Source organism: Pelophylax lessonae (genome assembly GCF_965119305.1).
Source record: "Pelophylax lessonae genome assembly, chromosome: 3".
In the NCBI taxonomy this organism is placed as follows: domain Eukaryota; kingdom Metazoa; phylum Chordata; class Amphibia; order Anura; family Ranidae; genus Pelophylax; species Pelophylax lessonae.
This window is the reverse complement of record NC_138770.1, coordinates 515684595-515698219: the sequence shown is the minus strand read 5'-3', so window position 1 is coordinate 515698219 and position 13625 is coordinate 515684595. Positions and strand designations below refer to the sequence as shown.

General features: G+C 41.9%; 1 protein-coding gene across 1 annotated transcript in view; it reads right to left on the bottom strand.

Moving 5' to 3' along the window:
- Positions 1-13200, bottom strand: part of LOC309550609 (uncharacterized protein) — a gene marked incomplete at both ends in the record, with an annotated part of 166431 nt that extends 153231 nt beyond the window's left edge. The window contains one exon of the mRNA XM_082250952.1: positions 13021-13200. Within this exon, the coding sequence (XP_082107078.1) occupies positions 13021-13200 (180 nt within the window). The remainder of the gene's footprint in view (positions 1-13020) is intronic.
- Between the last annotated feature and the right edge of the window lie 425 nt (positions 13201-13625).

Genomic DNA, 13625 nt, shown 5'->3' with positions numbered 1-13625 from the left:
GAGCTTAGGAAGACCAAGGAAACTTCTACGGGCTGTGAAAAAATGCAAGAAGACATATTGTAAGAGTTTTGCACTATAAAACTATATTAGGCCATGCATTTCATTATTAATGTTGGCCATTAAGCTTTCAAAAAAATTAATGGATGAATAACATCAGTACCTGGTCGTTTTGCAATTTCCATTTACCAGCGATACTAAGTGACTGAGCAATTTTCTGTGACGGCTTTTTCTTCTTGTCTCCTGTGGCAATATTTGGTGGCATAAGCACTTTACCAGTGTGCAATGAATGATTGTGATATTACTTAGACTTATTTGGATGAGCATAGATCGATGACCGATTTCCTAGATATAACTTATATTGACTTACAGAATAGTTAATCTTTTTCCTGACAGCTGCTATTAAAGCTACCATGTACTTCCATAACATATTATAGTATTTTTCAAGAAAATATGTGATTAGAGAAATACATATACTAGTCTTGCTAATTTCTTTCTGAAAATGATATATACCTGGCTATAATTCTGATCATCTGATTTTCATGCTTTCTGATTCCCTGACCCATTAAGTATGCAGATAAGGCACAGCGCCATCAGAGTGCTTGCTGGGGTTTGAAAACCTGGAGAACTTTCCCCAGCATCCATAGCATAGGAACCATTTGGCTGTAGCAGAGCCAGCAAATCACCAAGAGCAACATAATGTTGGCAGATCCCCACTCTCACCAATATAATGGAAACTACACAAATGACACTTATTTTATAGGGGCGCTTCCGACGATTCGCCTCTGACACCAATATAAGGGACACTAGACTGGTTACTAACATGGAGGTGCACTACATTAATCCGTCTGCCCAGTGCATATTCCAAACATACTTCTCACACTTCATGCATTATGATATGTTGTATGTTGCATGCTCCTGACTGCTGCTTATATTCTGTGTGCAAAAAAGAATATGTTCTAGTAGAGCTTTATTTTTTTAGAAAAATTTCTTAAACTTTACGGTTTTACTAACACATGTCAAAGTTGCAAAATTGTGCTTAGGGATTTAGATTTGTTTTACCCTTAGGGACAAAGAAGATTTGAGAGAGTTCTGTTCTGCTTTAGATTGATAACCAGATACATGTGAAAGCCACAATGCCTCGGCAAGGTCCATCTACATTGTATAAAATGTGGTCCCCAACTTTATCCTAGCCCTCATTCATTCTGGAGTGTGTGTATGTATATATATATGTATGTGTATATATATATATATATATATATATATATATATATATATATATATATATTTATATTTATATATATATATATATATATATATATCACTACTCCCATGGGAGCTACTGTGTGTGTGTTCCCCTGGGTTACCATTAGCCACAACAGATCAGTCTGGAATTTTTCCAAGTGTTTTACCTCAGACAAGAAGCAGTCCAATTTCTTTAGTTTTTAGGTTTTATTTGGAACTTGAATAGGAGAAGGAAGTGAGTGAGATACTCCAACTTAAAGAACTATAGGCTGGGACAACTTGAATAGAGCTGAATAGCGGTGAGTAACGCTGTATGATGCTGAGTAATGCTGAATATAGCTAGTCAAGGCTAGGCCACTGCTTCACTTTGCCCTTGGCTGTGAATGAATTGATAAAGCTTCCTGAGGTAAACTGTATACTGAGGTAAACTGTACTGCTGAACAACTGGTTAACTACTTGGCACCCCCTTTCCTGTAACAATCTATGTGAGCTGGCTCCTTGATCCCGTGACTTCTCTGGAGTGGTCTCCTTTCCTAGGCAGACCCTTGAGCAGATCCCTTAGTACTCACAATACTGGTTTTCCCAAAGTTTTCTGCCCAATAGCTCCACTGGTCAGCACACTGGATCCTCTGCAGCCCAGCTCCACACCTGGTTCCATAGGCCGAGTGCCTGAACCACCTTCCTCACATCAGCAGTAAGAGTGACAGCCATGCACCTCCTCCTGGGACTTTGCTCCTGCCAAAAGACACCCTGTCACATGCTCCCTCTAGATTTATAACAAATCCCAGGATGCATTGCAGCAATGCCCACCTACTGGGACAGCCATAAACTTTGGTGCACTATTGGTTAGGTTTTCTCCACTGTCCAACAAGCTCCCTTATTGGATACAGTGGGGAGACTCCCTTAGACCCAATAAATCACACCTGGAAACATGGGACAGGCTAAACTAACAGATCTGGCTCTCCTGATAAGCAGAACAGAGCCACCAAATGTGTTTTCCTAGGAGGGTGCTACATCTTAGTGTTTTCCTAGGAGGGTGCTTTTCTTCAGCAGGGACAGGGAAGATGGTTCAAATTGATGGAAAGATGGATGGAGCCAAATACAGGACCATTCTGGAAGAAAACCTGATGGAGTCTGCAAAAGACCTGAGACTGGGACGGAGATTTGTCTTCCAACAAGACAATGATCAAAAACATAAAGCAAAATCTTCAATGGAATGGTTCACAAATAAACATATCCAGGTGTTAGAATGGCCAAGTCAAAGTCCAGACCTGAATCCAATCGAGAATCTGTGGAAAAAACCGAAAACTGCTGTTCACAAACGCTCTCCATCTAACCTCACTGAGCTTGAGCTGTTTTGCAAGGAGGAATGGGCAAAAATGTCAGTCTCTCGATGTGCAAAACTGATAGAGACATACCCCAAGCGACTTACAGCTGTAATTGCAGCAAAAGGTGGTGCTACAAAGTATTAACTTAAGGGGGCTGAATAATTTTGCACGCCCAATTTTTCAGTTTTTTATTTGTTAGCAAAGTTTGAAATATCCAATAAATTTCATTCCACTTCATGATTGTGTCCCACTTGTTGTTGATTCTTCACAAAAAATTACAGTTTTATATCTTTATGTTGGAAGCCTGAAATGTGGCAAAAGGTCGCAAAGTTCAAGGGGGCCGAATACTTTCGCAAGGCACTGTATATACTCACTGGCCCCCTTATTAAGTACACCTTGCTAGTACCGAGTTGGACTCCCTTTTGCCTTCTTAACTGCCCCAATTCTTCATGGTATTGATTTAACAAGGTGTTGGAAACATTCCTCAGAGATTTTGGTCCATATTGACATGATAGCATCACGCAGTTGTTGCAGATTTCTCGGCTGCACATCCATGATGCAAATCTCCCGTTCTCCCATCCCAGAGGTGCTCTATTGGATTGAGATCTGGTGACTGTGGAGTCCATTGGAGTACATTAAACTCATTGTTACACCACCACCAGCCTCAACCGTAGATACAAGGCAGGATGGATCCATGCTTTCATGTTGTTTACTACAAATGGTGACCCTACCATTTGAATGTCGCAGCTAAAATTGAGACTCCTCAGATGCAATGTTTTTCCAATCTTCTGTTGTCCAATTTTGGTGAGCCTGTGCGAAAAAAAGGATTTAAATTAATTTAGAAAAGAAGGAGTGATACATTGTGTAGCACTGTCCCCATAGGGCTTGCTGTATGATGACTTGTTGGGCCTCCTCTGATTACCAGCACACAGTAATTTAGGGTACATTTCACAATATTCATAATTTCTTCTAATGGCTGGTTATTCAATAAATGGTCCAGGGGTGTTGGTTTTTGGTATTTATTGTGGAACTTGGATAGGAAAAGGGCATAGTTGGATACTCCAACTGGAACTATTTACAGTGGATAAGGACAACTCTCACTTGACCTCACCAGGTTACTTGTGGAAGCAGTCACACTGCTTTAACCATACTGCCACATGTATGGAAATGGTTAGGTCTCCTTGCTCTTTCTCCAGCAATGGACTTGATAAACTACATTACCCTCAGGATACTCTTCATTCATATTACCTTCAGGATACAGGATTCTAGCTGCAGAGATGGCTCCCCTCAGGTCAGCCCCCTCGACACAGATCTGTATTTACTATTTGCAGAATCAGATCCTTCCAGTTTCTCCCTTCCAGTCCGTTCTACAGGACCTCTGGGTTCAGTTCCTCTCTATCTCTTTAGGCCCTCAGGTCCACCGCCCGAGGCTGCATTGATGCATGACAACTTCTACAGAGGAGGAGGCAGCCACCCCTCCCTCCGCTCTCCAGCTGAAAGACACCGAGCATATGTGCTCTTGGGATTTATACAGTATCCCAGCATGCACCGAGGCCCTTTCCTCTGGTAATCACCAGGGCTGTACTAAATGCCTGTGAACTCATTTGTCAGATTTCCTACCACTGTCCAATATGCTTCCCTATTGGATCAGAGTGAAACACTTCAGACAAACTGAGTAGCACCTGAGCACAATGAGCAGACCTCACTAGCAGATCCTGCTCTCTGGTAGGCAGAGAACAATATAGATTTACCTGGCAGTTCTTCTGATAAGCAGAAAGGATCCAAAACTATACTCTCTCTCTCTAGATCCTACCTAGGAGGGTGCTACAATTGTATATGGGCAGACTTTTTGTGCACAAGCATTCCACGGAAGGTAAAATACATTTTTGCACAGAGTTTTCATATTCGTATATCCATAAGAATCACATTTTTGTATTTCTATTTACATGTATTTTTTTAAATGCAAACCATGTAAGTATTTTAATATTGATTGGTATTAGCCTGATGGAAGTAGATGTCACACTGGAGGCCAGTTTTGCTGCAGAGAAAGAAAAATGCTGATATGTATTTCTATCTATCTATTTATTATTATTATTTAGCTGTTTGCCTGAAGTTTAGCTTTAAAGCTATAGCTCATATTTTAGCGAAGCAGCCACATCTGTGTAGTAAAAACAGCAGTCTGTTATTGCCTTTTTACATTTGTAATTGTTATTCTGCTGATGGAACTAGTAAGCGTGGCTTTTATTTGACAAAAATTAGACACAGCTGTAGAATTGCAAAGCATTTGATTCAGTAAGAAAAGAAAAACCTCTTTTGGATCCATCAAACATGATTTACAAAATACTTTATTTTCTTTATTGAGTCGAGTGAAGGAAAAGTTAACATAAATTTGATCTCAAAATCTCCAACTTGTTAAACATAAAAAGATATATTTAAAGTACGTACTAAAGAAAAATTAGGGATTATTTAAAACAAATACAAATTCAATATTTATAAAGTGTGTTTTATCTTTTCTTATGTTGGTTATAGGCCTATGTGAATATTTGCTTGGCAGTCAAAACTGTGTTTACTAATTTTTCTCCATCCAGATGCATACACACACATACTTACATCACATTCATTCACACCAGAATGTGGTGCGGGAAACCTGCATTCCATGCGCATTTCCCATATTGTGTTCAAAATGCACTGGGTATGCGATCTGCGCTGGGTGCCAATGTATTCCCAATGTCACACTAAATGCAGATTGCAAATCTAGTTTGTTTGCCTGTCCTGGATCACATGGTACTGCAGTACCATGCTATTCAGTTGCAGTGCATTTTAAAAAGTAGTGTATGCACTACTTTTGGTTTGATCCAGTATGATTTCAGCCTATTTAAATGAATGGGATGAAAGTCGAACTGCGTTGAGTCACACAGAAGCAGGATCATGTTCCTGAGCAATTCAAGTATGTATCTGAAAGCAGGCAAGGAATACAGAGAAAACCATAGTGAACTCCAAAAATATTCAAATTTAGTGCCAAACTTCATTAAGTCTATGGGGAAAATGTTGTGTTTAGTTTTAAGGCTAATGTTGAGGCACATCGGCCCCCCCAAAAAAATGTTGGGGTGATCGAGGGGGACATTTAAAGAAATCAAAAAGTACCCTTTATAATAAATTATAATGTTATCCAATGTTAAAATGATCTATGATGTTGTACTGAATCCCCCGACCTTGTGTTTACATTACTGCAGTGCTAGGGATCAGTAATTTAGCGATGGAAATGAGGCAGGGAAGCATTGTCGGGTGCCAAGTTATTGTTGCAGAGGGAAAACATCATTGGATACTTGACTGTCATGACTGACAATAGATTTACATCACTGAACACTTCTGACCCCTGTTCTTTGTGTCACAAACTTCTGATCCTTGTACTGTCCTGACCCCTGCACTTTTGTATTACATCGAGCGCAATCCTTGCACTCTGTGCATGACATACTTCTGCCCTTCGCCCTTCGCGACTTATGCATCCTTGACCCCTGCAGTTTGCTTTATGCACTCCTGACCGCTTTGCTCTGTGTTATGTAGTCCTGACCCCCTTTTCTCTGGGTTACACACTCCTGGCCCCTTGTGCTCTGTGTGGTACATACTTCAAAATCTTACACTGTGTGTATTATGTACTCCTGAATCATGTGCTCTGTGTTTTATGCCCTCCTGAGCCATGCAGTCTCTGTGTTATGCCCTCCTGGACCCTCTGCTCTATATGTTGTGGACTCTGAGCTCTGCATTCTATCCAATGCAGTCCTGACCCCTGAGCTACGTGTGTTGCACAGCCCTGACCCTGCACTCTGTACCTTACATACTCCTGACCCTTTGATCTGTACGTTTTGCACCCTTGAACCCTGCACTCTGTGCCTTACATACTTCCGAGCCCTTCACTTTATACACTATGTACGCTGAACTATATAACATACCGATCCTGACTGCTCCCTTTATACTAAGACCAATCAATGAAGGTGGGAGAATTGCTACATTAGTTCGCTAGGCCCATGAAAAGTGAACAGCTTGGGTTTGCCTCAAACTCACCTGAGCCTGAAGCTCTAAATCCTATGAACTGGAAAAAGATTACAAAGGGAACAGGAGAAGCATTCATTCTTCATTGTTAAAGCCTGAAAAATCTAAGACACCTGTTTTAGGAGAACAGCGTAAGTCCTTTTAAGGGTGCACTCATTCAGGGGGTGCATGTGGGAGCCAGATAAAGCTTTGCACACTGACGGAAGGAAAATATTCAGGATCAGTGGGCCATATCAGCTATATCAGTGTGGTATTGGTGGAAGTTTAAGGGATGTCCACCCTCTGATCACTTCCAGCCAGCCAGGCTACCGGATTTAATGGAAAAGCAAAAAAATCTGGTCCAGTATGTAGCCGAATTAAATAAAAAAACAAGCAATCATGAAGGTTCCAAGTGCCCAGAGGATATGAGGATTCAGTTCATGTCTGTTGCTAGTAAAAATCAGGCAATCTGTGCCCAGTGATACATTTGAAAAAACTCAACAAGCACAGAAAGTTGGAGTCGTGAAAGATAGAGAACTTCTAATCCATTCTATTATTGAGTAATCTGAAAGACTGGATGCTCTGTGTTGGTTTATCAGACACCTGCATACTTGTCCCCATTCATCCTGCATTTCAGTTCCACTACCAGTTTCAGTGCCTCCCCTTTGGTCTGTCTACCCCCAAAACATTCACAAAGGTCCTACTGTCTGCAATAGCAAGGGAGATGAGAACACACTGCTACTTGCAAGGCATCTTTCTTCTAGCCAGCAATAAGGAGCTGCTTATCCAGCATTGAGATGCTCTTCTACACAATCTACAAAAATTCTGATACCTAATTAATTGGAAGAAGGGCTTCTTCTGGCCAGCCCAAAGAATGAGGTTCTTGGGGGCATTTTTGGATACACATATGGTTCTTCCTAATTGACCAATTGTTGTTTTCGAATAGAACATTATCACGTCAGACCCAAGCCAGAAAGGTTGGGGGATGCATTTCAAAGAGTAGGCTGCTCAAGATCATGGGATGTGTAGCCTATGAGGCATAGTATTGAATGTTCTTGAACTAGGAGTAGCGTTTAAAGCCCTTTTGACATTCTCTCCTTTGAATTCTTAGGCTGCCAGTGAAACTTCCAGGATTGATAATTTAAATTATACAATTTTGGCTGAAGAGACTCTGGTGTCTGTCTCTCGTACATTTGAGAATTGTTAAGACAATTAAAAGAGCCTATTTTTCACAAAACCTTCCTGTTCTGGAAGATGTAAGAGCACATTCAACCAGGGCAGCATCAGCTCTGTGGACAGTGCAGTCTCCTGAGGCTATTTGCAAGTCAGCAATATGATCCTCCAGAACACCTTCATTACGCTTTATTAGGTGAACCGGCTCAGCTCAGGAAAGGCAGGCGCATACTTACGCTACTGATCATTACAACATTTTTCTTGCACCCTCCTGTATGGTGAGTTAGTTCCCAGTTGTTTGTATGCTGCCATAATGCACCAGGAAAACAGAAAACTGTATACTCAACTTTCCGTAATTTTCCTTTCCTAGTGCATCTTCATGGCAGCATAAAGATTCCCACCCAAATGGTGAGAGTTACAGAGAATGCTGCGAGCCGGGTATGTCTTTGATTTATAGTTAACCAGTCCTATCAGGTTGTGGGGGTGGAGCCACAACCCATTGTATGCTGCAATGAAGATGCAGCGGTAAAGAAAATTACGGAAAGGTGGGTATACAATTTTCCATTTTTGTGCTCAGAGTAATGTGATACAGACAAACAGATTATTCTCAAGATTTTAGTAGAGGAATTGGAATCACCCTCTATCTGTATTTGTCTAATAAGGATTCCAGGTGAAAGATCTCGGTGCTCTCTGCCACATAAGTCCTTTCAAGAGATCCCCGTGGTGTGCACATCCAACCCTATAAGGAAGGGTTAGGTACGTATAGCTATAAATTTCAGTAAGCTTACCTAACCCTTCCTTGGGTGGTGGATGTGCACACTGTGGTGATCTCTTGAAAGGACCTATGTGGTTTCCCTTACCAACAACTAAGTTGAACACCAGTGGCTTCTACTATATATTTATGGACTTCCTTTTTTGCACATTTTACAATTGTATATATGCACATTATAAGCACTTAGCACTTTTTCAGTAAATATATGTATTCAGTTATGTTTTGAGATTTGTTATATGTAGGGCTGCAACTAACGATTATTTTCATAATCGATTAGTTGGCCGATTATTGTTTCGATTAATCAATTAACCTGATAAAATCATGAAAAAACTCAATATGACGTTTTTTCCCCCGGCAACACCAATGATGGGGCACTGTTCCTCCCGGGAACACCAATGATGGGGCACTGTTCCCCCCGAAAACACCAATGATGGGGCACTGTTCTTCCTGGCAACACCAATGATGGGGCACTGTTCCCCCTGGCAACCCCAATGATGGGGCACTGCTCCCCCTGGCAACACCAATGATGGGTCACTGTTCCCCCTGGCAACACCAATGATGGGGCACTGTTCCCCCTGGCAACACCAATGATGGGGCACTGTTCCCCCTGGCAACACCAATGATGGTGCACTGTTCCCCCCGGCAACACCAATGATGGGGCACTGTTCCCCCCGACAACACTGTATAGTCTAGTATAGTCTAGTGCAGCTTGGGACTCACGTGATCAGCTGCTGCTTCTCTCCTCGCTCTCCCCTCTCTCCTCCCTCAATATAATTGACTGCAGGGCTAAGAATCCCTCACTGACGTCAGCAAGAAGGCAGAGAGGAAAAGAGGAGAGAGGGGGTGGTCACGTGGGTGCTGAGCGACTCTCTGAAACACGGTGAGTGTATGCACACAGCAACTTGTACAGAGGGGACGGCACTGACAGGCAGGGAGGAAAGTCCTGTACGCAGACCAACTAATCGGCGGAGCAACTAATCGATAATGAAAGTCGTTGACAACAATTTTCATTATCGATAATTATCGATTTAGTCGATTAGTTGTTTCAGCCATAGTTTTATGTATTCTGCACAGTCACTTTGCAGTTTGTATTTCGTGTTGAATAATTTTAGTGCAGCACTTGTTTTTCTTTTTTGAGTGTTACACAATATTCTCTCAAATTGTAGTGCCTGCAGCTGCTCATCTTTAAGCAAATAATAGTGCAGTATTTTTTTTATAATTTTTCAAGTGCAAATTGTTCCTTAGAGGGGAAGTCATTTTTGGTCAAAAAAGGTAATTTTTGAAAGTTTACATGTTGTTTTAAATTATTTTGATAAAATGTTTGTTTTAGGCCCTTTTCACACTGTAAAATCTGAAAGTCGTGCGACTTTGCCACGCAACTTTGACGCAACTTGAAGCAATGCCTGTGTAATCTTGAGGTCTATGGACCTCAAGTTGCATCAAAGTCAGGGCAAAGAAGTGCAGGGACTACTTTGAAGTAGCCGAGACTTTAAGTCTAACAGATATGAATGGTACTCATTGGGAATATAGGGGTACAACTTGTAATGCGACTTTGCAGTCCCAAGTCACCGGACAAGTCGTACAAGTGGGAAAGGGGCCTTACAAAAAAGCTTTCTATACAGGGTACATTCCTTACACACCAAGTGCAAAGCATTCTGGGTTTTTTTTAGAGTGCATGCCCATCGGTAGCCTGTTTATAATTCAGTAAGCCAGGTGGTTCAGTCTCTGCTAGGAGAGTAGAAGTATGCAACAAGGAAAACTTGGTCCCAAGATGGGGTTTAATACAGTATGCATGCAGAGAAAGGTATATAAAAGTCAAAATGTATAAAACACAAACAATAAGGCTAGGTGTGAAACCAGGCCTGTTTAAAAATACAGATAAATATACAGAACAGACAGAGTTCAATCATCTGTGCCATGACACATTTTACCAAATTCACTAATCGGCATACAATAAGCCAGTAGACAGTGATTCGGAATAAGTTGTTCCTGACATGTTTCGAAATGTGTTGTTGAATTCTTCTTCAGGGGAAGTAGCACAGAAATGTCTGTTATTAAATATATTTGATATAATTAGATCAGCAATGAATTAAAGTATTAAGTGCATAAATAAGTCATCCAACAATGTAAAAATATACCACAGAGTAACTACAAGTAATACAGTCAAGAATTTTAATTGTCTGCGCATGTGTAAAATGAACCAGGTGCTCAAGAAGAACACCTACATGCGTATATGTATACATATAAGTTTTTTTACCCTGAGTATGTCTGTAAACAGTTAGGGCAAGGCCAGCATAGTATCAATCATGGGGTTACAAACAATCCTCACTTGGTATCTTCAATAGGCCTATGTGAAAATCACAGCAAGGTCTATATGATGGTACAGGAGTCCAGAGGGAAGCCTTCCGTCCAAAAAGGTATAAGGATAGTATCGTAAGACAAAAGGAGGGGGTGGATCCTCAAAATAGGATGTTTTGTGTAATGCCACAAAGAAGGGGTCTGTAAAGGACTGATTCCCCCAGGGAATCATTCCACAAGGATCATGCAGATGGTACCAATCGGGAGACCGCCCGGGAGGCTAAAAACATATTAAAATAGAGAAATGTCAGGTAATGCGAAAACCCCCCATAAATGTATAAATATATCAAAAAGAGGGGGAATGGGGGGGGTGTGGGGGGACCTGCATAAAAGGCATATCCCATCCAAAAATTACCTAAATCCCGCAGTTCCATAGAATTTCAGCAAGGAGCCAGATGAGTAATCCTCTTAACCTCAGCATATCAAATGGTAGCCAGGAAGAGGAGGCAAAACTACTCACCTATTTATAATCCTTACTAAATTGGCTCACCTCTATCCAGAGGTAATTGGCGGTAGGAGGTGCTGGGTTAACCCTTAATGTTCAACCAAAAAATGGCAGAACGCAGAGGTGCCCAGTGAAATATCCTTCCTGTCCCCAATTCTAATGGAGGGGGCCCTATATGGTACCCTATCAAAAGGGTGAAAGAACTCCAATGGCCCCTATTGATCCCCCGGCTCGGCGGCGTCCGGCGCAGCTGCGCATGAGCATGCACAGCAACATGAGATGCAGGCGAGCCGCCAACACACAAGACGCGGTCAACCAAGGTGGAACGCAAACCAGAGGTGACGTGGCAACACGTCACCTCCGGATGGAGGAAGAGGCGAGGACCGCAATGAAAGGTCGAGCTGGGCAGAAGCGCCGGAACAGCCTTTGTGTGCCGGGGGGGGGGGACAAACCCCAAGGGGGGGAAGAAAGGTCACAAACGGAACCCTAAAAAACACATCATAAACAAGGGAAGACAAATGGAGGCCACAAAATTACCCATGAAACTGAAACAGTTCCAAGATTCTGAGCCTCATATCAAGGTCTTCGTGGATTTTTCCACCTATTCAATAAGGGGAAAAGGATCAAATCATAAACGCACCAAGCTCAATACACATGCGCAGACATTACAAAGATTATATTAAGTGGTTCATTCAGATTGATCATTATCATTATCTGAAATGATATACTCCAATGGACAGAACCAATCCACTTCAGCAGACATGTTAGAATAACATGGAAAACATCTGATGAGGATGGTTTAATGAGAAGTAGTCACTACATGTGCATCATTTATCAAAATTAAGGGTTGTTAACCGTGACTACATGCATTTCTATATGTGAGAGAAGAAAAGCAAAAGGAGAAGGGAGGAGAGAGAGAGGAGCCCAAAAGGAAAAAGCAAACAACACATATGAAGGTTTAAAGAAGTTCCCATCACCCATGTTTATAATGGATTATGGTGACCAATCACAAAGGTTAGGTGGTTCATATATATTTTAAAGGTCCCTATCAAATCCTCCCGATGAGAAACCCTGGAGGAAGGGTTTGAAATGACATGCCTCATTCAGGCCCGGGGGTGATGTGGCCTCCAGATTTGAAATCCATCAGAGTTCACGCTGAAGTAGGGACTTGTTAGTGTCCCCACCGCGTGACCTAGGATGGATATGGTCCAAAACCATGAAGGAAAAACATGGGAGCTGGCCGCCATGTACTAGTACCACATGGCGTCCCAAAGGGAGTTTTTTTTGCTTCATGCAGAGCACATGGCGGTAGATCCGTTGCCATAGTTTCTGCATAGTTTTAGCTATATAGCATCCACACTCGCATTGCCACATATACACCACCGCCATGGTTTGGCAGTTTGCGAAATTCTTTGCTGTAAATATATTACGATTTGGTAAACAGATATTTTTTCTGTGATGAATATATTGACAATAGCCACAGGACCCACATGGGAAGGTACCCCTGATTTTGCAGGGGTCTCCCCGTGTGTGTCCTGCAAATTCACTGCAAGTGATGCAGTCCTTCAAGGATGGTGTCCTTCTAAAAGTGATTGGTGGTGCCTCTGGCACCAGTGGACCAATTTTAGGGTCCGATGTTAAGAGGTGCCAGTATTTTTAAGGATATACCTTACTTTGTTGTTCTCTTTAGAGAATGTGGTGATTATCCTAGTGGTGTTATCTTCTTTTGGTTTTGGTTTTGGTTTTGGAAACACTAAGTCATGTCTGTCTAGTTTTTGAACTCTGTTGTAGGCTCTTTTAAGAGACTTTCTACTGTATCCTCTCTCTAAAAATCTCCTCTTTAGAATATCCATTTCCAATGCAAAAGATTCTGGGGAGGTACAAATATGTTTGGCCCTAAGATATTGGGAGTAAGGAATGGGAGTGATTAACTCCTTGGGATGGGAGCTTTAGGCGTAAAGGATGTTATTACCCGCAGTCGGTTTGCGGGGAACATGATGCTATGTGCATCATGTTCCATGGTAAATTTAAGATTAAATATGTTTTTGTTCAAAGTTTGTAGAAAACTGTGCAAAAGGGTCTCCGTGCCATCCCATTATAACAGGACATCATCTATGTCCCAGTACCATGCAAGTACATGGTCCGAGTACAAAGAGAAACCCTCCTCTCCAAATAAAATGCGTTCCCACTCCCCCAGGTACAGGTTATCGTAGGCCGTGGCACAACACGTGCCCATTGCCACGCCCTGTACCTGGAGGTAGTGGGACCCTGCGAACGA